General features: G+C 40.9%; 1 protein-coding gene across 1 annotated transcript in view; it reads left to right on the plus strand.

Moving 5' to 3' along the window:
* Positions 1–22761, plus strand: part of CDHR2 (cadherin related family member 2) — a 185834-nt gene that overhangs the window by 133312 nt on the left and 29761 nt on the right. The window contains exons 15-20 of the mRNA XM_075209134.1: positions 3815–3876; positions 4879–5122; positions 5221–5460; positions 16165–16234; positions 18307–18918; positions 19856–19927. Coding sequence (XP_075065235.1) covers positions 3815–3876; positions 4879–5122; positions 5221–5460; positions 16165–16234; positions 18307–18918; positions 19856–19927 — 1300 coding nt within the window. The remainder of the gene's footprint in view (positions 1–3814; positions 3877–4878; positions 5123–5220; positions 5461–16164; positions 16235–18306; positions 18919–19855; positions 19928–22761) is intronic.

The following is a 22761-nucleotide window of genomic DNA, read 5'->3' on the forward strand; positions in this document are numbered from 1 at the left end:
CTCTGACCGAACTGCAAACCTCAACAGGGACTGATGACCCTTCCAAATAGGCACATGGAGATATGCATCCTTGATGTCTAGAGCCACCATAAATTCTCCCTGTTACATGCCGAGAATGACCGAGCGTAAAGACTCCATCTTGAAGCTGGGCACTCTGACCTGTGTATTCAAATCCTTTAGATTGAGAATTGGTCTGAAGGAGCCGTCTGGTTTTGTCACAAGAAAAAGATTGGAATAAAACCCCAAACCTCTTTGGGAAAGAGGAACCGGCATAATCACTCCGGACGAAAGAAGAGATTTAATCGCTTCTGTTAAAGCCAATCGTTTTCTCGGACAAGACGGAAGCCATGTGGCGAAGAACCATCTGGGAGGAAGACCAAGCAGATCAATCTTGTAACCCTGGTCCACCACTTCCCGAATTCAGACATTGGTAGTGAACTGACACCACCGATCCCTGAACCGCAGAAGACGGACTCCTACCACCGACGACAGCGGAGGAGCAAAAAGCACGTCATGCAGACTGTTTGTCTGCAGGCTTTGCAGCTGGACGTCGCGCAGACCAGGCCTGATGTCCTCACTGCAAACCACCTCTAGGGGCGGATGACTGACCTCTAGAAGATTGGCCTGAGGAATATTGTCCTCGAAATCTTCCTGCGGAACGAAAGGCCCAAAATCTGGACATCCTCTGCTTGGGAGCACTGACAGGAAGGAAAGTGCTCTTACCTCCTTTTGCCTGACTAATAAAGGAGTCAAGCTGAGGTCCAAACAAAACACCTCCAGAAAATGGAATGGACTCAAGAGACTTTTTGGACTCTACATCAGCCTCCCAGGACTTTAGCCAAAGAGTCCGACGCGCTGCAACTGCCGAGGCAGAAATACACACAGAGCCTGCCCACCTGGCTGCCCAGACGGTACCTTAACGTGACAGACAGCACAGGTGAAACTTATCAAAGTAGCACCAGCCCTACCACGCATAGATTTTTCCCTCTCTGACATGTTAACAGATGGGACAAAAACAGTACAGAGAAATACATACAGTACAGATAACAAGCAGCACACAAACTACAAGAGAAAGTGAACCTGCGATACAGCCAAAGGCTCCCCAATTTATAAAAAAATACAAACGTTTCACAAACCACCCCCAAACCTTTACCTTACAGTATACAGGATAGAAAAGGGGAAAAACAGGAGCTTTTAAAATGACTGTCTATTCTGGTGTCTGCACACGAGGAGTGAGAGGCTACCACGGGGGAAGTGCACAAGAGGAAACCACTCCACCCAGGGACCAGCTCTGGACTGGTTATCGTCCAAACAGACAATCACCTCAACCAATCCAGAGCCTAGCAGGGCTCACTGAGATAGTGACCCTTGCCTGACCCTGTTCCCTGAGCTAAAAATAGAAACCTTATCTTTAAACAAACAAAATGACTGCTTTTAGTAAAAGCAGCCATCTCAGGGAACCACTGCGATTTCTACCCTTCCCCTCTCTTAGCACTATGCTGAGAGAGAGTTTCACTTACCTGCTGCCAACCCTCCAGACACAGTGTGTGCAGGAAGCATGCTATCTGCATATGGAGGACGGACACAGCCTGCGGCGACTGTGCCCGGCTCCAAGGAGGGTCAAAGATTCGGCAGAGGGAGCAGGCAGAAAGAAGGCCCCTACACGGCACCTCTGCTCCCCCCCGCCCAGCGGACGGCGCACAGCTGTCCATGCTGTGCGCTACACATAGAGGCTCCCCCGCTGTTAATACAATCTCTCCACGCCAGCAGCAGCCGCAGGAGAGATTGTGGTCTGACAGCCGGCTACGCGGCTCAGAGAGCGGCCGGCTGTCAGACCACACGGAGACAGAAGTCTCCAACATAAAGAAAGAAATAAAACTGAAAATAAAATCAAAATTGCTGCTAAGCAGCCCAGCGCACAGCCCGTTCGCCGGGCACTTAAACTAGTCTGGCCTCTAGCAGGAGGTGGGGTATAGAGGGGGAGGAGCCGGAGCTTTTGTTTTAACTGAAAGTAAAAGTGCCAGTGTTCGCCTGTCCTACTCTATACCCCAAGGTCCCGGTGTCCCCCAAGGATGTCAGGAGAAAACAATTACTAGTTTTGTGCAGCTTCATTTATGTATATGTCCCATTCATTTATATGGCCCATTAATTTCAGTGAGGTTTCTGCAAGTAATGTACAATCCCATTGCAGTAGTTGGTTAATATGAATAGGTCATAGAAATCAATTCAAAAACTACAGGGCACTGCTCATTTAGCAGCTCATGTTAACCCTTAGCAGGTATGTCAAAATGTACTGCTGTAGAGATCAATGGACATTTTCAAGTGCAATGACATGCTTTGAACACGCTGAAATGGCACATACAACATCCAATAAACATTTTCACAATGCACATACGTGTAGACACTAGTATGAACGCAAATGGCTAAAACTGGATGGGTTTTATTTTTCCAGACGTTTACTTGCATTGCAGTTGTGTTAAAACACACGTCAGAACTTCAATGGGTAGTTAGCCTTACATCAGATATGCAACTTAATCCAGACCTGACATGAAAAATAAATGTTAAAAAACTTTTTCCAGCCAATTGTTATTTTGGTTTGTTTAAGTGAAAAAAATAGCAGTGGTTTACTTATTATAGCAGCAGCAATAATAAACGTTTTGAGGTTAAATATAAGGGGTCTTGACCATAAGCAGTAGGGTCCTCCCTATCATCTTGTTGTCATACATATGGCTAGGTGGATTGTGTCTGACTGGTGGATTGAAATTGGTTTGTGTGGAGCATGGAATTATTTGGCTCCTACTTCATGCTTTATATATCAATATGCCAATTCTTTCTCTGTGTCTACGTGCATCTCTTGTATTAGCAGTTCCCTTATGCATTTGTGTAATGGGTATGTTGGTTGGTTTTGGCTGTACTTTTCTTAGTACAGTTTCAGCGCTCATTGAATTGCTGTGGTTTAGATTACCACAGAAAGAGACACAACAGAAATAAGAGTGGCAATATTTGCACTTCATACCTTTTTTGAAACATCTCATTCAATTTATTGTTGAAGGAAACGCAAGTTAAAGGGTCATATAAATGTAGTATTCAATGCTCCAATACCTCCTTGAGTACAGCTCATTGTCATATACAATGTTAATTTGGAATAGTTAATTTGTTACAATAAAACAACATAATAAAGCTTAATCTAAGACTACAAATAACACTAGTATTGGAGAACAGACACATTTCTGTGCCTTCTATTGCACCAACAACTTTCCATGCTTATTTAGTGGTACAATACTTTACTTTTCAATTACATTTTGTAAGAAGTTTTACTTTTCTGTTTATTTTAAGTACATGCAGCGTGTATGATGTCTCAACATGACAAGGCACTGATGTATAAAGAGTTAACTGTTATAGCCACATGTTTCAATCAATGTTTTGCTGTGTATAAAATCATATATATTTAACTTTTTTTGCTACATATCATTCATGAAATACTACCAAAAGCATTGGAATTATGTTTTACTTTGTGCCCTATTTTACTAGCATATACAATTTTGATAGTGGTTATATTGTACTCTCTTTTTATTTTTTCTTCATGTGTATTTGTGCACAGTTATTGATGTAATTTGTGTACATCTCTATACATGCTGTATACCTGTTCAAAATTCTAATATAGAAACACATAATAGAGAGTAGAGTGTTGACAATGAACAACCAATCAGTAGGAAGCTTTGGTTCGGTACAAGTTAGAAGTATGAAATATCTGGTCACTATGATTTACCATGATAGTAAATAACCGCTCCACCAATGTGTTTTTGTGTTTCAGGCAACTGACCCTGACTCTGAAGATTATGGAAAAATTACCTATTCTTTATTGCCAGAATCCATGTAAGTGTATGCAGTGACCCATGAGGGTATTAAAAGTTATTTTAATAAAATACAGTATATAGACACTTACCTTGTCCCCCCATCTCACCCGGGCTCCCGGGTGAGATGGCATTTCTCCCGCATCCCGGATTTTTGACGCGATTCTCGGTGAATCACGCCATTTTGGAGGTCGGGAGGGGGTGGGACGAGGCCAATCGCGTCATTTTGCCCCCACCCCCCCCCCCCCCCCCGCGACGCAAATTACGTTTGCCCTCCAGTCTCGCCCCCTCTCCCGGAAACAAGTTTGGCAACTATGATTTAGTGCAGTTATTTGGAGTTTATTTGCTAAGGTTCCAAGTTCAGATTGATATAACTGCATATCAATAGTGCATTTCCATAGTGCTTAAAATATATAAGTGGAAATGGTCATTCCAAGTCAATTCACTTAGTCTTCAATTGTATGCTTGACTAGGCTGTCATACAATGTGTGGAATACTGTGCACAGTTAAAAATTATGAACTGCAATAAATAGTGGCATGACTTTTAAATCGCATAATATTTCACCAGCCTTCAAAACATAGCACTTCACCCTCAATATGAAGAACAACAAGACTTGTATATTTTGATGTGAGGAAGAACCAAACATGAGTTTCACAGCCTTATGGGAGATAAAAAAGACCATTTATTTTAAGCACTTCAATTAACAGTACTTTCTAACAGCCAGTAGGTGATAATTTGCTAATTTAGTTTGTGTTTCTGCCCATACTGCATTTAAGAAGGTCGCAACCAAGATCCACAGAAACAAGCAATAAGAAATGGAGGTTCATTTATTTTTATCATAAAATAAGATACTTTGATAATGATAACATTTAGAATTGCATCAGTTGCAATTCTGTATACTTTGGCCATTTATAATGATACTGTTATTCTTACCTATATTTCCCCAAGTTTGATAAATTAGAAAGACAATGAAGTTAGCTAATTAAGTAAAATATATAGCAAAAAGGGTTTTTATGTTTACAGACAAGACTCTTTTCAAGTACATCCTTCAACTGGGGAAATCACAGTGGTCAATGGGGAGCTACTGGATCGAGAACGCCGCTCTTCATATTATGCAACTCTGCGAGCACAGGATGGAATGAATGCGACTGGGACTACTCTTCTTGAGATCATTCTGTTGGATATTAATGATTGGCCTCCAGAGGCAATAGGAACATATAATATATTTGTCAATGAAAACACTGATGATGTCTACATTCCTCTTCAGGTGAGAAATCAGGGTAACTGACCAGTTGCTGACACTTTGAAGTCATTTGTACTTCCTGTTACCTGCTGACATGGATCCCTTACTTTTCTTCTTCACAGGCTTTTGACAATGATGAACCAGGCACTAATAACAGTGTGATTGAGTTTGAGTTACTACCAAGGGATTTCAATGGAAATTTCAGCATTAATGTCACCACTGGGCTTATCACAAGCCTGGATCCTTTGGATCGAGAAGCCATTGATATAACACTGAATGGGCGCATTGTGCTGACCACGAGATTATATGACCTGGGAGTCCCTTCACTATCCTCTACAGTTAATGTAACCATCAACGTTGAGGTAAGCTTAGGTTGGATCTGAATATACTGTGTTTACAAAGTATACATTTCTCTCCTATCATGAATAAGTCACTGACAACAAGTAGAACAGTAAAGTAGAAATATTGCACATGTTCTAACTGCTGGAATCCCACTGATAAAATAAAGTCCATCCAGTTCTATATCTTCTTATAGATAGATATTCTATTTAATATTCCTTTGTCCCGTCTTATATGATTAGTATAACATGCATGCTTTACATTTAGTATGTTACGCCCAAAGAACATGCATTCTCAGCTTCTATTTGAATCCTTACATAATGGGTAAGGATGTGCACCGGCGACTTTTGGTGTCTCGTGTTTTGTGTTTTGGATTTGGATTTTCGTGATGTTTTGGGTTCGGATTTGTTTCGCAAAACACCTGCCGAAAGGTTTTGGCTCGGATTTAAGGTTTTGGATTCGGATTTTTTTTGAAAAAAGCATAAAAACTTCAAAAATCAAGTGTTTGGGCTTATTTTCACTCCTACGCTATTATTAACCTCAATAACATTCAATAACAAGCATTTCCACAAATTTACAGTGTATTCTGAACACCTCACAATATAGTTATTAGTCCAAAACATTGCAACGAGGTATCTTTCTGGACTGCGTAGTGGAGTGGTCCCCACAATATAATAAGAAAACCATCAACTGGTCTTAATTACACCAAAAATTGTACCTGGACTGCGTAGAGGAGTGGTCACCACAATATAATAAGAAAACCATCAACTGGTCTTAATTACACCAAAAATTGTATCTGGACTGCGTAGAGGAGTGGTCACCACAATATAATTTAAAAACCCTCGACTGGTCTGAATCGCACTAAAAAATGTACCTGGACTGCGTAGAGGAGTGGTCACCACAATATATATAATAAGAAAACCATCAAATGGTCTGAATCGGACCGAATAATGTACCTGGACTGCGTAGAGGAGTGGTCACCACAATATAAATTAAAAACCCTGAACTTGTATGATTGGCACCAATAAATGTATCTGGACTGCGTAGTGGAGTGGTCACCACAATATAATAAGAAAACCATCAACTGGTCTGATTCGCACCAATAAATGTATCTGGACTGCGTAGAGGAGTGGTCACCACAATATAATAAAAAAAACATAGACTGGTATGAATCGCACCAAAAAAAGTACCTGGACTGCGTAGAGGAGTGGTCACCACAATATAATAAGAAAACCATCAACTGGTCTGAATCGCACCGATTAATGTACCTGGACTGCGTAGAGGAGTGGGTCACCACAATATAATAAGAAAACCATCAACTGGTCTTAATCGCACCAAAAAATGTACCTGGACTGCGTAGAGGAGTGGTCACCACAATATAAATTAAATACCCTGAACTTGTATGAATCTCACTAATAAATGTATCTGGACTGCGTAGAGGAGTGGTCACCACAATATAATAAGAAAACCATCAACTGGTCTGAATCGCACCGAATAATGTACCTGGACTGCGTAGAGGAGTGGGTCACCACAATATAATAAGAAAACCATCAACTGGTCTTAATCGCACCAAAAAATGTACCTGGACTGCGTAGAGGAGTGGTCACCACAATATAATTAATAAAAAACCCTCCACGGCTCTGAATTCCCCCCAAAAAAATTCTGGACTGCGTAGTGGGGTGGCCCCGGTACTAAATTTGATACCGGGGCCACAATATAATAAATACACCCTCAACTGGTCAGAATTCCACCAAACAAGTATCTGGACTGCATAGTGGGGTTGCCCCGGTACTAAATTTGATACCGGGGCCACAATATAATAAATAGTTACACCCTCAACTGGTCAGAATTCCACCAAAGAAGTATCTGGACTGCGTAGTGGGGTGGCCCCGGTACTAAATTTGATACCGGGGCCACAATATAATAAATAGTTACACCCTCAACTGGTCAGAATTCCACCAAACAAGTATCTGGACTGCGTAGTGGGGTGGCCCCGGTACTAAATTTGATACCAGGGCCACAATATAATAAATAGTTACACCCTCAACTGGTCAGAATTCCACCAAACAAGTATCTGGACTGCGTAGTGGGGTGGCCCCGGTACTAAATTTGATACCGGGGCCACAATATAATAAATAGTTACACCCTCAACTGGTCAGAATTCCACCAAACAAGTATCTGGACTGCGTAGTGGGGTGGCCCCGGTACTAAATTTGATACCGGGGCCACAATATAATAAATAGTTACACCCTCAACTGGTCAGAATTCCACCAAACAAGTATCTGGACTGCGTAGTGGGGTGGCCCCGGTACTAAATTTGATACCGGGGCCACAATATAATAAATAGTTACACCCTCAACTGGTCAGAATTCCACCAAAGAAGTATCTGGACTGCGTAGTGGGGTGGCCCCGGTACTAAATTTGATACCGGGCCCACAATATAATAAATAGTTACACCCTCAACTGGTCAGAATTCCACCAAACAAGTATCTGGACTGCGTAGTGGGGTGGCCCCGGTACTAAATTTGATACCGGGGCCACAATATAATAAATAGTTACACCCTCAACTGGTCAGAATTCCACCAAAGAAGTATCTGGACTGCGTAGTGGGGTGGCCCCGGGACTAAATTTGATACCGGGGCCACAATATAATAAATAGTTACACCCTCAACTGGTCAGAATTCCACCAAAGAAGTATCTGGACTGCGTAGTGGGGTGGCCCCGGGACTAAATTTGATACCGGGGCCACAATATAATAAATAGTTACACCCTCAACTGGTCAGAATTCCACCAAACAAGTATCTGGACTGCGTAGTGGGGTGGCCTCGGTACTAAATTTGATACCGGGGCCACAATACCTCCTCCAAGTTCCAAGTGTAGTGTTTATAACATATTAACACTACACTAATTCTAGCACGTCAAACCCTCTTGTTTTAAATAATGACAGGGCATTTAACTCTTGATTACATTTTTTGAATTTGTTGACATTTTCTTTTTGAACATAGCAAACGACTGTTGAATGGTCACATAATGCCAAAAAATTAGTTGCAAGATGGAATTGTCCTTGGGTCCTCCCACCCACCCTAATGTTGTTGAAATTAGAGATGAGCGCACTCGGATTTCTGAAATCCGAGCCCACCCGAACGTCGCCGATCCGAGTCGGATCCGAGACAGATCCGGGTATTGGCGCCAAATTCAAATCTGAAACCGAGGCTATGACTCATAATCCCGTTGTTGGATCTCGCAAAACTCGGATCCTATCAATTCCCCGCTAGTCGCCGCCATCTTCACTCGGGCATTGATCAGGGTAGAGGGAGGGTGTGTTAGGTGGTCCTCTGTCCTGCTATATCTCGTGCTGTTCAGTTCTGTGCTGTGCTGTGCTGTGCTCAGTCCAGTGGTGCTGTGTCCTGTGCTCTGTCCTTCTGAGTTCAGTGGTGCTGCTGGGTCCTGTGCTGTGTCCTGTTCAGTCCAGTGGTGCTGTGTCCTGTGCTCTGTGCTTCTAAGGGCATAGTTATTTCCCCAATATTCCCAAGTGTTTAAAAGACTAAAAAAAAGTTATTTAAAAAAATACAAAATACTAATTACATTTTTTTTTAATTACAACAAAATTTGCACAACCAATCCTGCAGTATAAGGCTAAGCCCATTGGTACTGCAATATTACCAAGTTCACACATTCAGCAGTAAAAGTCCAGTGGTACTGCAATATTACAAAGTTCACACATTCTGCAGTATCAGTCCAGTGGTGCTGTGTCCTGTGCTCTGTCCTGCTGAGTTCAGTAGTGCTGCTGGGTCCTGTGCTGTGTCCTGTTCAGTCCAGTGGTGCTGTGTCCTGTGCTCTGTGCTTCTAAGGGCATAGTTATTTCCCCATTATTCCCAAGTGTTTAAAAAATTAAAAAAAAGTTATAAAAAAAAATACAAAAAAAATTTTTTTAAAAAAATTAATTACAACAAAATTTGCAAAACCAATCCTGCAGTATAAGCCCATTGGTACTGCAATATTACCAAGTTCACACATTCAGCAGTATAAGTCCAGTGCTACTCTCCTGTGCCGCATATAATTTTTAAAGGCTTTGCCGAGTGTGTGTGGCTTAGGGGTACGCTCTCTTGTGCTACATATAATGGAAAACCAAAATTTGGAGGATAAAGTAGGGAAAGATCAATACCCACTTCCTCCTAATGCTGAAGCTGCTGCCACTAGTCATGACATAGACGATGAAATGCCATCAACGTCGTCTGGCAAGCCCGATGCCCAATCTCCTAGTACAGGGCATGTAAAATCCAAAAAGCCCAAGTTCTCAAAAAATAGCAAAAAGAGAAACTTAAAATCATCTGAGGAGAAACGTAAAGTTGGCAATATGCCATTTACGACACGTAGTGGCAAGGAACGGCTTAGGCCCTGGCCCGTGTTCATGACTAGTGGTCCAGCTTCACCCAAGGATCTAAGCCCTCCTCCTCCACCCCCTACAAAAAATTTAAGAGCGTTATGCTGTCGGCAACAACAACAAAACAGCAAAGAACTCTGCCTTCTAAACAGATGACATCACAAATCCCCAAGGCGAGTCCAAGGGTGTTGTTGGTTGTGAACCCTGACCTTCCCATCACTGTACGGGAAGAGGTGACTCCATCCAGCATTTGCAGCACGCCCTCTGCATATGCTGGAAGGATCACCCACAGTCCAGGTACAGATTTGGCTAATGAAGGTGTGAATGTTGTACACCGGGAGGAGGATATTAATGTAGCTGGCGCTGAGGAGGATGTTGATGATTATGATGCAGACAGATACCAAATTGCCTTTCTCAATTTCTATTTATATTCTCGATTATATAACGGCTGAATAGCTTTCTGTTTTACTCCTAGTGGAGAGGGGATCTGATGCAGACAGATACCAAACTGCCTTTGTCCATTTCTTTGTATATTTGAATTTCTAGTTCTACAGTCTATGCAGGCTGCTTTATTTATATTCAACTACAAGTGTAGGGCGGGAGGGGGGGACATAGATAGGCACCAAAGTAACGTGGTCCATTTAATTACACTTTCTAGCTCCACAGTCTGTGCAGCCTGCTTTTTTTACCTTCAAAGTATTTATATTTACAAGCCTTGCAATCTAAATTAACTAGAGGTAGTGACGTGGTAGAACTCCAAAAGGCAGTTTGGAAGCCCCTGTACAAACTGGCTCTATTTTTTAACTGAGTTGTCCCCCCTCCAGTGTGTACTCGGAGAGAGTTTTTAGTGCAGCGGGGAACCTGGTCAGTGAGCGGCGAAGGAGGTTGCTTCCTCACAACGTTGAAAAAATTATGTTTATAAAAATGAATAATCAATTCCTCAATGAAGTACAGCACTGCCCTCCAGACAGTACAGAGGGACCTGTGGTTGTGGAGTCCAGCGGGGACGAATTGATAATGTGTGAGGAGGAGGAAGTACACACTGTAGGGGGAGAGGAATCAGAGGTTGAGGATGAGGACGACATCTTTCCTCAGTAGAGCCTGTTTAGTTTGTACAGGGAGTGATGAATTGTTTTATTGGTGTGGGGGCCCAAACAAACCAATCATTTCAGCCAAAATTGTTTGGTAGGCCCTGTCGCTGAAATGATTGGTTTGTTAAAGTGTGCATGTCCTATTTCAACAACATAAGGGTGGGTGGGAGGGCCCAAGGACAATTCCATCTTGGAACTTTTTTTTTTGCATTATATGACCAATCAACAGTCGTTTGCCATGTTCAAAAAGTAAAACCAAATTTAAATAAATTCAAGAAATTAAACCAAAAGTAAAATGCCCTGTCATAATTTAAAACAAGAGGGATTGACGTGCTCTAGAACTACTGTATTGTTGTTTATATTTTATAAACACTACACTTGAAAGCTTGAGTCTTTCAATGAAAAAGTAACTCTCCATTGCACGAATATTTGCAATAGGGACAATTTTAGGGTTAAGAAAGTCAACAAATAACACTTCGACGCTGTCTGTCTTTATAAACACTACACTTGGAAGTTGGAGGAGGTATTGTGGCCCCGGCACCAAATTTACTACCGGGGCCACTCCACTTTGCAGTCCATATTTAGGTGTATCAGATATTAAACAACGGTGACAGTTGATGCCCAATTTTTTAATTATATTGTTGGTGCTGTAAAAAAATGTGTTCCGGGCACACCACACTACGCAGTCCATACCCTTTTTTGGTGGAATTCTGACCCGTGGAGGGTTTTTTAATTATATTGTGGCCTCGGTACCAAATTGTGTACCGGGGCCACCACACTACGCAGTCAAGAAAGATAGATGCGTATCATAGATAAAGTACATTCAGTGTTGTGTGGCAAATCGAAAAATATTCAAAATGCACTGTCATTATCAAAAACAAGAGGTTTTGATACGCTGAAACTCCAACATGTATATGATGGAGAGGATGGAGGAGCAGCCGTATGTGCAGTGTAATGCAGACCTGTTGAAGGTTTTCTATATATTTTATTGTGGTGCCCAGTGCCCACTACTCTACGCAGTCCAGATACTATTTTTGGGTTTAATGCAGACCTGTTGAAGGTTTTCTATATATTATATTGTGGTGGCCAGTGGCCAGTCCTCTACGCAGTCCAGATACTATTTTTGGGTGTAATTCAGACCTGTTGAAGGTTTTCTATATATTTTTTATTGTGGTGCCCAGTGCCCACTACTCTACGCAGTCCAGATACTATTTTTGGGTGTAATTCAGACCTGTTGAAGGTTTTCTATATATCTTTTATTGTGGTGCCCAGTGCCCACTACTCTACGCAGTCCAGATACTATTTTTGGGTGTAATTCAGACCAGTTGATGGGTTTTTAATTATATTGTGGGGAACACTCCTCTACGCAGTCCAGAAAGATACCTCGTTGCAACGTTTTGTACTAAAAAAAAAAAAATATTGTGAGGTGTTAGGTGTTCAGCATAGCCTTTAAATTAGTGGAAATGATTGTTATTGAATGTTATTGAGGTTAATAATAGCGTAAGAGTCAAAATAAGCCAAAAAACTTGATTTTTACACTTTTTAGTTTTTTTTAAAAAAAAATCCGAATCCAAAACCTTAAATCCGAAGTCCGAACCAAAACCTTTCGGCAGATGTTTTGCAAAACAAATCCGAACCCAAAACATCGCGAAAATCCGGATCCAAAACACAAAACACGAGACCTCAAAAGTGGCCGGTGCACATCCCTAGTTGAAATAGGACATGCACACTTTAACAAACCAATCATTTCAGCGACACGGCCTACCAAACAACTGTGGCTGAAATGATTGGTTTGTTTGGGCCCCCACACCAAAAAAACAATTCATCTCTCCCTGTACAAACTAAACAGGCTCTACTGAGGAAAGATGTCGTCCTCATCCTCAACCTCTGATTCCTCTCCCCCTACAGTGTGTACTTCCTCCTCCTCACACATTATAAACTCGTCCATGCTGGACTCCTCAACCACAGGTCCCTCTGTACTGTCTGGAGGGCAGTGCTGTACTTCATTGAGGAATTGATTATTCATTTTTATAAACATCATTTTTTCAACGTTGTGAGGAAGCAACCTCCTTCGCTGCTCACAGACCAGGTTCCCCGCTGCACTAAAAACTCTTTCCGAGTACACACTGAAGGGGGAACAACTTAGGTAAAATAGAGCCAGTTAGTACAGGGGCTTCCAAACTGCCTTTTGGAGTTCTAGCACGTCACTACCTCTAGTTAATTTAGATTGCAAGGCTTGTAAATACTTTGAAGATAAAAAAAGCAGCCTGCATAGACTGTAGAACTAGAAATTCAAATATACAAAGAAATGGACAAAGGCAGTTTGGTATCTGTCTGCATCAGATCCCCTCTCCACTAGGAGTAAAATAGAAAACTATTCAGCCGTTATATAATCTAGAGTATAAATAGAAATTGAGAAAGGCAATTTGGTATCTGTCTGCATCATAATCATCAACATCCTCCTGAGCGCCAGCTACATCAATATCCTCCTCCCGGTGTACAACATTCACACCTTCATTAGCCAAATCTGTAATTGGACTGTGGGTGATCCTTCCAGCATATGCAGAGGGCATGCTGCAAATGCTGGATGGAGTCACCTCTTCCCGTACAGTGATGGGAAGGTCAGGGTTCACAACCAACAACACCCTTGGACTCGCCTTGGGGATTTGTGATGTCATCTGTTTAGAAGGCAGAGTTCTTTGCTGTTTTGTTGTTGTTGCCGACAGCATAACTCTCTTAAATTTTTTGTAGGGGGTGGAGGAGGAGGGCTTAGATCCTTGGGTGAAGCTGGACCACTAGTCATGAACACGGGCCAGGGCCTAAGCCGTTCCTTGCCACTACGTGTCGTAAATGGCATATTGCCAACTTTACGTTTCTCCTCAGATGATTTTAAGTTTCTCTTTTTGCTATTTTTTGAGAACTTGGGCTTTTTGGATTTTACATGCCCTGTACTAGGAGATTGGGCATCGGGCTTGCCAGACGACGTTGATGGCATTTCATCGTCTATGTCATGACTAGTGGCAGCAGCTTCAGCATTAGGAGGAAGTGGGTATTGATCTTTCCCTACTTTACAAATTTTGGATTTCCATTATATGTAGCACAAGAGAGCGTACCCCTAAGCCACACACACTCGGCAAAGCCTTTTAAAATTATATGCGGCACAGGAGAGTAGCACTGGACTTATACTGCTGAATCAGTGAACTTTGTAATAGCAGTACCACTGGACTTATTCTGCTGAATCAGTGAACTTTGTAATATATCAGTACCACTGGACTTATACTGCTGAATCAGTGGACTTTGTAATAGCAGTACCACTGGACTAATACTGCTGAATCAGTGAACTTTGTAATAGCAGTACCACTGGACTTATACTGCTGAATCAGTGAACTTTGTAATATATCAGTACCACTGGACTTATACTGCTGAATCAGTGAACTTTGTAATAGCAGTACCACTGGACTTATACTGCTGAATCAGTGAACTTTGTAATATATCAGTACCACTGGACTTATACTGCTGAATCTGTGAACTTTGTAATAGCAGTACCACTGGACTTATACTGCTGAATCATTGAACTATGTAATAGCAGTACCACTGGACTTATACTGCTGAATCAGTGAACTTGGTAATATTGCAGTACCAATGGGCTTATACTGCAGGATTGGTTTTGCAAATTTTGTTGTAATTAATTTTTTTTAAAATTATTTTTTTGTATTTTTTTTATAACTTTTTTAAAAAAAATTTAAACACTTGGGAATAATGGGGAAATAACTATGCCCTTAGAAGCACAGAGCACAGGACACAGCACCACTGGACTGAACAGGACACAGCACAGGACCCAGCAGCACCACTGAACTCAAAATTGACAGAGCACAGGACACAGCACCACTGGACTGATACTGCTGAATGTGTGAACTTTGTAATATTGCAGTACCACTCGACTTTTACTGCTGAATGTGTGAACTTGGTAATATTGCAGTACCAATGGGCTTATACTACAGGATTGGTTTTGCAAATTTTGTTGTAATTAAAAAAAAATTTAATTCGTTTTTTGTATTTTTTTTTATAACTTTTTTTTGATTTTTTAAACACTTGGGAATATTTGGGGAAATAAGAACTATGCCCTTAGAAGCACAGAGCACAGGACACAGGACCACTGGACTGAACAGGACACAGCACAGGACCCAGCTGCACCACTGAACTCAAAATTGACAGAGCACAGCATACAGCACCACTGGACTGATACTGCAGAACAGAACATAGCACAGCACAGCACAGCACAGAACTAAACAGCACAGCACAGAACTAAACAGCACAGCACGAGATCTACCAGGACAGAGGACCACTTAACACACCCTCCCTCTACCCTGATCAATGCCCGAGTGAAGATGGCGGCGACTAGCGGGGAATTTATAGGTTCCGAGTATCGCGAGATCCGACAGCGGGATTATGACTCCGAGCCTCGGTTTCAAATTTTCATTTGGCGCCAATACCCGGATCTGTCTCGGATCCGACTCGGATCGGCAACGTTCGGGTGGGCTCGGATTCAGGAAATCCCAGTGCGCTCATCTCTAATAATGGGAAGCTGCCATTTTGACTATTGTACCAGGAATAAGGAAGAAACTGTTCTAAAGACTGCTGTAATATTTTCCGAGAGTAAGAAGATTAATTTGCCAATAATATTTGAATGGTGTGTCTCTTAGAAATTAAAAATAGTAAAATATTTCTATAAGTAAATATAACTGCATGCAACACTGGTTACCACTAACCATAAGCCACACCATTATTATAGTATCATTTAATGCTGTAATGTTCTCTTCATAGACATCCAGCATATGTCTGCCATTTTCCACATTTCAGACAGTTTTCATGAAAACCCTTTGTTACTCATTTACTGTCAGGATTATAGTATTCACTATGTAAGGACTACATTTGTATTCAGACACACTGTGCATATGGTCAGGACAACATACACTTATACATAGCCAACATCTCTGAGAGCTTGTAGATAATAACACCCATGCATGGAATTCATGATAAGCCCATTATTGTAATAGCTCTAACACACGTTATTGGCATCACATGAACATTGAGAGTAAATGACACCTCAGGATAAATAAAAATAACTGATACTCGTTGAAACATATCACTTTGAGAGACTATTGTTGATGGAAGCAAGCTGACGTATGTATGACAGGTGTAACGTTAAGTTAAGTACAAGTAATATGTTGTATTTATTTTCTTGCTTTCAGGATTTAAATGATAATGAGCCAATTTTCTCTCAACACGAGTACCATTTTGCTGTTAATGAGAGTACAAAAGGTAAGCCCTTTACCACAATAAGCTGTGTCCCATAAAAATGGTCTTGTCACTATTACTAAACACATTAAAAATGTCATGCAATTATCCTATGCATTTGTGTCATGACAAAACATGACCATATTTGTAAAAGGAAAATTATATTACTATTAAAATATTTCTCAAAATCAGGTTTAAGGGTTGAATATATTTAAACATGGCAGCCTTACCTTATCTACAAATAAGTCATTTTTTTTATTCTTAAAGTGATAATCTGACTAATTTACATTATTTAATGTGAGGTTTAGCAGCAGAGCATACTTGGCTTAAGAGAGCATCACATGAGTGAGTGCAAGCATTACGTGATTGGCTCATATTCACTCATATGACACCCTCTCCAGCCAGGGAAACCCCATTACTGCTGAGTCTCCTGGCCGATTGCATTATATAATGTGATTCAGACAGGGGGGTAAATGTATCAAGCTGAGAGTTTTCCGGCGGGTTTGAAAAACCAATCGGATTCTAGCTATCATTTATTTAGTACATTCTACAAAATGAAAGTTAGAATCTGATTGGTTGCTATAGGCAACATCTCCACATTTCAAACCCGCCGGAAAACTCTCAGCTTAATACATTTACCCCAGGGTATCCATCCCTGTAAAACCCAGGGCTGAATGTAGATAAAATGGTGCCCATGCAAAAATCAATGTGGGCCCCCACAACATATTGAACAGTGGTCCAGTGAACTTTTACACGCCCCTTTGCTGGCAATTGGGTTATGCAAAGTAGCTGGCAATTTTACACAGCTCACTTGACAACCGCATTAAACAGACCACACTGCTAGCAGGACAAACTTCTGAAGTCCCTTATGAAGATGGCAGGAGAGAGCAGAGGGGGTTATTCAGTCTCCAATGAGGGGCTGGGTTTTGGGGACTGGTAGTAGGGACAGCAGATCATTTTTAAAGGGACAGAGGTGATTTTAGAAATTAGTGGGCCTATTTGCATACCTTCCAATATTTTTGAATGACGAATTTGGATAGAGTGCACGCTCTGGCATGCAAATGAGAAGGTGGCATGGTCATGCTACACAGGGTGTGGCTACTTCACATTGGTGGCGTACTATGCCCTCCATGGTGAGTCAAAAACACTGTGGAGAAAACAGGGGGGAAACCCTGAAAGTGGAAACACTGATTACCAGGAACATAGATTTTACTTTCACAGTTGTGAAAGGGATTACAGAGCACATGGTAAGTCAGACATATTAGAGAACAGGTTCCAGGGAATGGGGAAAATGGGTGATAAGGAGAGGAAGGGAGAATGATAGAACACTTACCAGAGGCAATGAAGGCTTGCAGATCCACTCCAGGGGCCTGATTCATTAAGGATCTTAACTTGAGAAACTTCTTATTGTAGTCTCCTGGACAAAACCATGTTACAATGCAAGGGGTGCAAATTAGTATTCTGTTTTGCACATAAGTTAAATACTGACTGTTTTTTCATGTAGTACACAAATACTTGATAGCTTATTTGTACACTGAAATTTAAAGTTGATATATGTGTGCTACATGAAAACACAGTCAGTATTTAACTTATGTGCAAAACAGAATGCTAATTTGCACCCCTTGCATTGTAACATGGTTTTGTCCAGGAGACTGAAATAAGAAGTTTCTCAAGTTAAGATCCTTAATGAATCAGGCCCCAGGAGAGGCTTTGCTCAGTGAAGATTGAAGGAGCCTGTGCAAGCTGCAGTTCAGCTCAGAAACGTTACCATGCTGATTCCTGTGCCGTATGGCTGCACTAGCGCAGGAAAGAGTGTGGTGACGTTCCTGAGCTGATCTGCCATTTGTGCAGACTCCTTCTTTTTAGTTCCTTTAGATTTCTTGTCTGGCAACACAAAGTATAATTTTTGGCATACAGATCAATTTGAGGCACATTACTACAGCTAGCCTTAATTTATCTACAAACACACTGATTTGTGCAACAGCTCCCATTTGAAGGGACACAATTATTCACCCCCACAGTTGCTGCCTAGTAATTAAAATTTCTGTTTAACACAGATAAATGCATTAAAGTCTTCTTATTATTCTGTCTTTCAGGGGTCTATGTTGGGAGTCTTGATGTCAGTGATCATGACCAGACTGAAATAAACAATCGTGTTAGTTTCCGTATTTCTCAAGGTGGACTGGGGAATTTTATTATCCGTGGACAGAAAGAAGCTTTAGGTCAATACCTTGGGGTACTGGCTTTAGATCCTGATGTGGAGCTGGATTATGAAATACAGAAAAGTTATACTCTGATCATAGAAGCCCAGGACAATGGGCTTCAGGGAGTTAGTAACACTGCAAGTGCCACTGCCTTTGTGCAAGTGCTAGATCTCAATGATGAGCCACCATATATAGACCCTTCTTCTCTGACAGATCTCTATGTTGTTGAGAACAGGACAGGTGGACCAGAATGGATTGTAACCTTGACAGCAACTGATCCTGACATCATTCACGACCTGGAATTCCAGCAACTCTCTATGCAGTGCTTTAAGGATGGGAATGATGTGGGCAGCATTTGCTATGATTGGCTGTGGCTGGCACCTGATGGGCAGTTGTTTGTAAATCATACTGAAGATGTTGACTTTGAGATTTGTGATCTGATGGTGATGTTGCTTCGTGTAGAGGACAAGCTGACATTTCTTGGGAACAGATACAGCATGAATGGTATCACTAACTCTCAATCTCTGTTTATAATTCTTGAAATTCTGCTTAAAAATGTTAATCTATTTAGACCTTGTCATAAAATTACTTTGAACCTTCACATTCACAATAAAACATACACCTATGCACATAAGCAGAAACCTGCAGTTTACTATTGGTGGAGATATCCTTTAGAAAAGCTACATGACTCAGCTTTCTGAATATAAGATATGGAGAAGGTTATATAGGACCTGATTCATTAAGGATCTTAACTTGAGAAACTTCTTATTTCAGTCTCCTGGACAAAACTATGTTTCAATGAAAGGGGTGCAAATTAGGATTTTGTTTTGCACATAAGTTAAATACTGACTGTTTTTTCATGTAGCACACAAATATCAACTTTAATTTTCAGTGTAAAAATAAGCTATCAAGTATTTGTGTGCTACATGAAAAAACAGTCGGTATTTAACTTATGTGCAAAAAAAAATCCTAATTTGCACCCCTTGCATTGTAACATGGTTTTGTCCAGAAGACTGAAATAAGAAGTTTCTCAAGTTAAGTTCCTTAATGAATCAGGCCCCATGTTACAATGCAAAGGGTGCAAATTAGTGTTCTGTTTTGCACATAGGTTAAATACTGACTGTTTTTTCATGTAGCACACAAATACTTGATAGCTTATTTGTACACTGAAATTTAAAGTTGATATTTGTGTGCTTGCATTGTAACATGGTTTTGTCCAGGAGACTTAAATAAGAAGTTTCTTAAGTTAAGATCCTTAATGAATCAGGCCCCTAGTGAGCAACAAGCACAGATTCATAAAATAGAGATGTTAGAATTTTTTCTCTTTTCATAGAAACTTCTCCATCATCAAGTCTTTCATTCCGTCTCTGTCACAGATTAGAAACACATCAATGTATTAAACACCTTAATATATGTATTACTTTTCTGTGTCTGTAATTAGTGTCCCAGCGTGTGGTGATATTAGATCTCAACGACCATGCTCCAGAATTCTTAGAGATCACTGATGCATTTGGTAAGTGACAATTAAGTTACCATTGGGGCCATTTATGATGGCGACTTTATGCACAAAGATGTTGGCTTTGCAGAAGCACACAGTATACAGCTAGACTGGTGCCATAAAATACGATTTTGCACCTAATTCAAGTGTTCACCCAGGTGTTACACACATTCATGACACAAGGGGCTGGCAAATTTATTCAGTGACCAAGGGCAGTTAAACAGCTCAACGATGTGTATAAAGGTTTGTGTAAAATAAAAAAGCAAGTTCTTGGTGTGTACATATCTCCCCCCCCCACCCTTTTCCCCTTCTTTCTTTTTGTATCCCCCGTTAACCTAAAAAATCTCAATAAAAACGATTAATGTAAAAAAAAAAAAAAAAAGCAAGTTCACTAGCGCAAGAATAGAGGTATATTCTTTCACTTTGCCCAACTGTCATAAATGGCCTGCTATGGATTTTAAATCCAAGTTGGTTTGGTTGTGCAGAAGAAGGATATACATATAATTATAGTTAGGATGCCATGTTTATTAGAAAATAGCTTCAACATACTCTGCACTGCTTTATAATTTGGAGCACACATAGTAATAAAACAAGACTGGGTATTACCAAACAGACAAAGAGGTCAGGTCTCTGCTCGCAAGCTTAGTGTACTATGATGACTTGCTGCTTATTTACTGCTACCAGACACCTGTAATTGCACTGATACACTGGTACCATAACGTTCAAATTCATTTTGTTAAAATATAATAGCTAAATCCACATCCCAGCAGCTGTTAAATCATGTTAAAACTGTGCTTATATTTAATAAAAACAGAAATGGCAAAGCATAGCATGTTAGGTGTGCTTGCTGTAACATCATTGGCTTTGTCGATTTATCCAAGTCTGCCAATCTGTATAGAGGATTTATGTTAACTAGGTGACTGCAAATTTGCTGCTTCTGTACTGTCCCTACACTCTTCTTTTGCCCACACAATTGATGGACCATCTTCAATCACACTTTTGTTCCTAACTCGCCACAGAGACTGCACTGACTAAGGTAGTCAAAGCTAACCAAATCCTGTTATATACGTCTGAGAAACATTTCCAGTATACACACATATCTCACACAAAACACTGCTAAAAATGAATGCATGCACCCATTATTATGATCATCGGTGGACTCTTCCGTGCTCATGGCGAGCGTCTTTTAGTCAGACGTCACCGCTCTTCCGACTTGCAGTACTAGTTGCTAAGTAACTGCAGCCAGTGTCGCTGAAGTGGATGTTTATGCTTCCGGTCTTTTAACAACAGTTCTATTCAAAGGTGCTGCTGATTCTTAGGTTAAGAGTCAACTTTCTTATGTGAGTTATGTTCAGGAGACTTCCAGACATCACCTCATTGTCTCTGCAGGCTTTATTATACACAGGACACGCGGTCACCCCCTAGGGTTAGAGGAGAGGAAATTTCATAACCAGCAATGGAAGGAGTTCTTTACAGTAAGGGCACTCAAGATATTGAATTCACTGCCAGGGAAGGTTGTTATGGCAGATTCAATAGATATGTTTAAGAAAGGGTTAGACAAATTTTTAGCGGAAAAATTTATCCAGGGATACGACCGTTAATTAAAATGAAGGATAGTAGCGGATATAGGGTAAAAATAGGACTGCAATATTTTGTCTGGGGGGATTTTCACAATTGAAACAGATTGACGGTTGCTTACTCTGGATCAATTTCAAATATAAGTGAGGGATCGCAGGAGATCCAAAATAGGTTGAACTTGATGGACTGGTGTCCTTTTTTCAACCTCATCAACTATGTATTAGGCTTCCTCTCCTGTACACCTGTGCTGGTGATAATTTGTTCTGACTCAGTGTGCTTAACCTGTGCTTAGTATGTGGACATGGCTTCTCTCTTCTGTATCTGACCTCAGATTGTTTAATGGACTCTGCTTCTGTATGCTGCCTGCCCCTGACCTTAGATAGTCTATTGGACTTTGCTTTCGCTTCTAAAAAATACCATTCAATCAGGTATCTGATCTGGTTTTTAAATTGCCTCCAACTGTGTGCTGACCATTTTTCCCCAAAAAATACCCAGAGATAATAAGCCCCATACTACTACGAGTCAAATCCTGGGGGCAATCAAGTATTCACAACCATATCGCATATAACAACAAAGGGGGATATAATAGATGGAGGCCTTGTGAAGCAGTTCTAGGGGTCTCATTATCTCAACTGGTATTGTCGTGACATCCAGAAGCTCTTGCATTGACTATCGCAATTCCCTTCTTACTGGTCTTCCCCTAACCAGGCATTCGTCACAAAAATCTACTTGAACGTATTCACTAAACAACATTCTTTTAATACAGCTCTGCTCTGTCAGTTCTTACTTCCTATATTTTACTGAATACAACATATAATACTTCTACTAACATACAATACCATCAATATAACTGCACATTTCTTTCCTTGTTTCAAAATATATCCCATCTCAACCACTCTGCTCTGCCCATGATCTCACACTCACTCATTACCTGCTCCGTTTCCTAATTATATGATTTTTTTTTTGGGCTGCACTCACTTTGCAGATCCCCTCTCTAATACAGTGAAAATTTGGGTGCTAGCGGAAAAATCTTAAACATTCCCTGCTCACTTCTATAGGCAAACTTATGGAATTCTCTAATCATCTTCTTAGCTGATCTAGGCTTCTCTACCCAACTGCCACGCTCTACAGAGTTCATTCAAGACTTAAATTATGTCTCCAAGTTCTAGTTGGCTAATGGTCTGCAGTCACCACCCTGGTCTTATCTTCAGAGAGGGAATGCCACCGACCCCAATACAGAGAGAGCTGAGATGCCAACCAGAATGAGCCCC

Source organism: Mixophyes fleayi, chromosome 4 (genome assembly GCF_038048845.1).
Source record: "Mixophyes fleayi isolate aMixFle1 chromosome 4, aMixFle1.hap1, whole genome shotgun sequence".
Classification (NCBI taxonomy): domain Eukaryota; kingdom Metazoa; phylum Chordata; class Amphibia; order Anura; family Limnodynastidae; genus Mixophyes; species Mixophyes fleayi.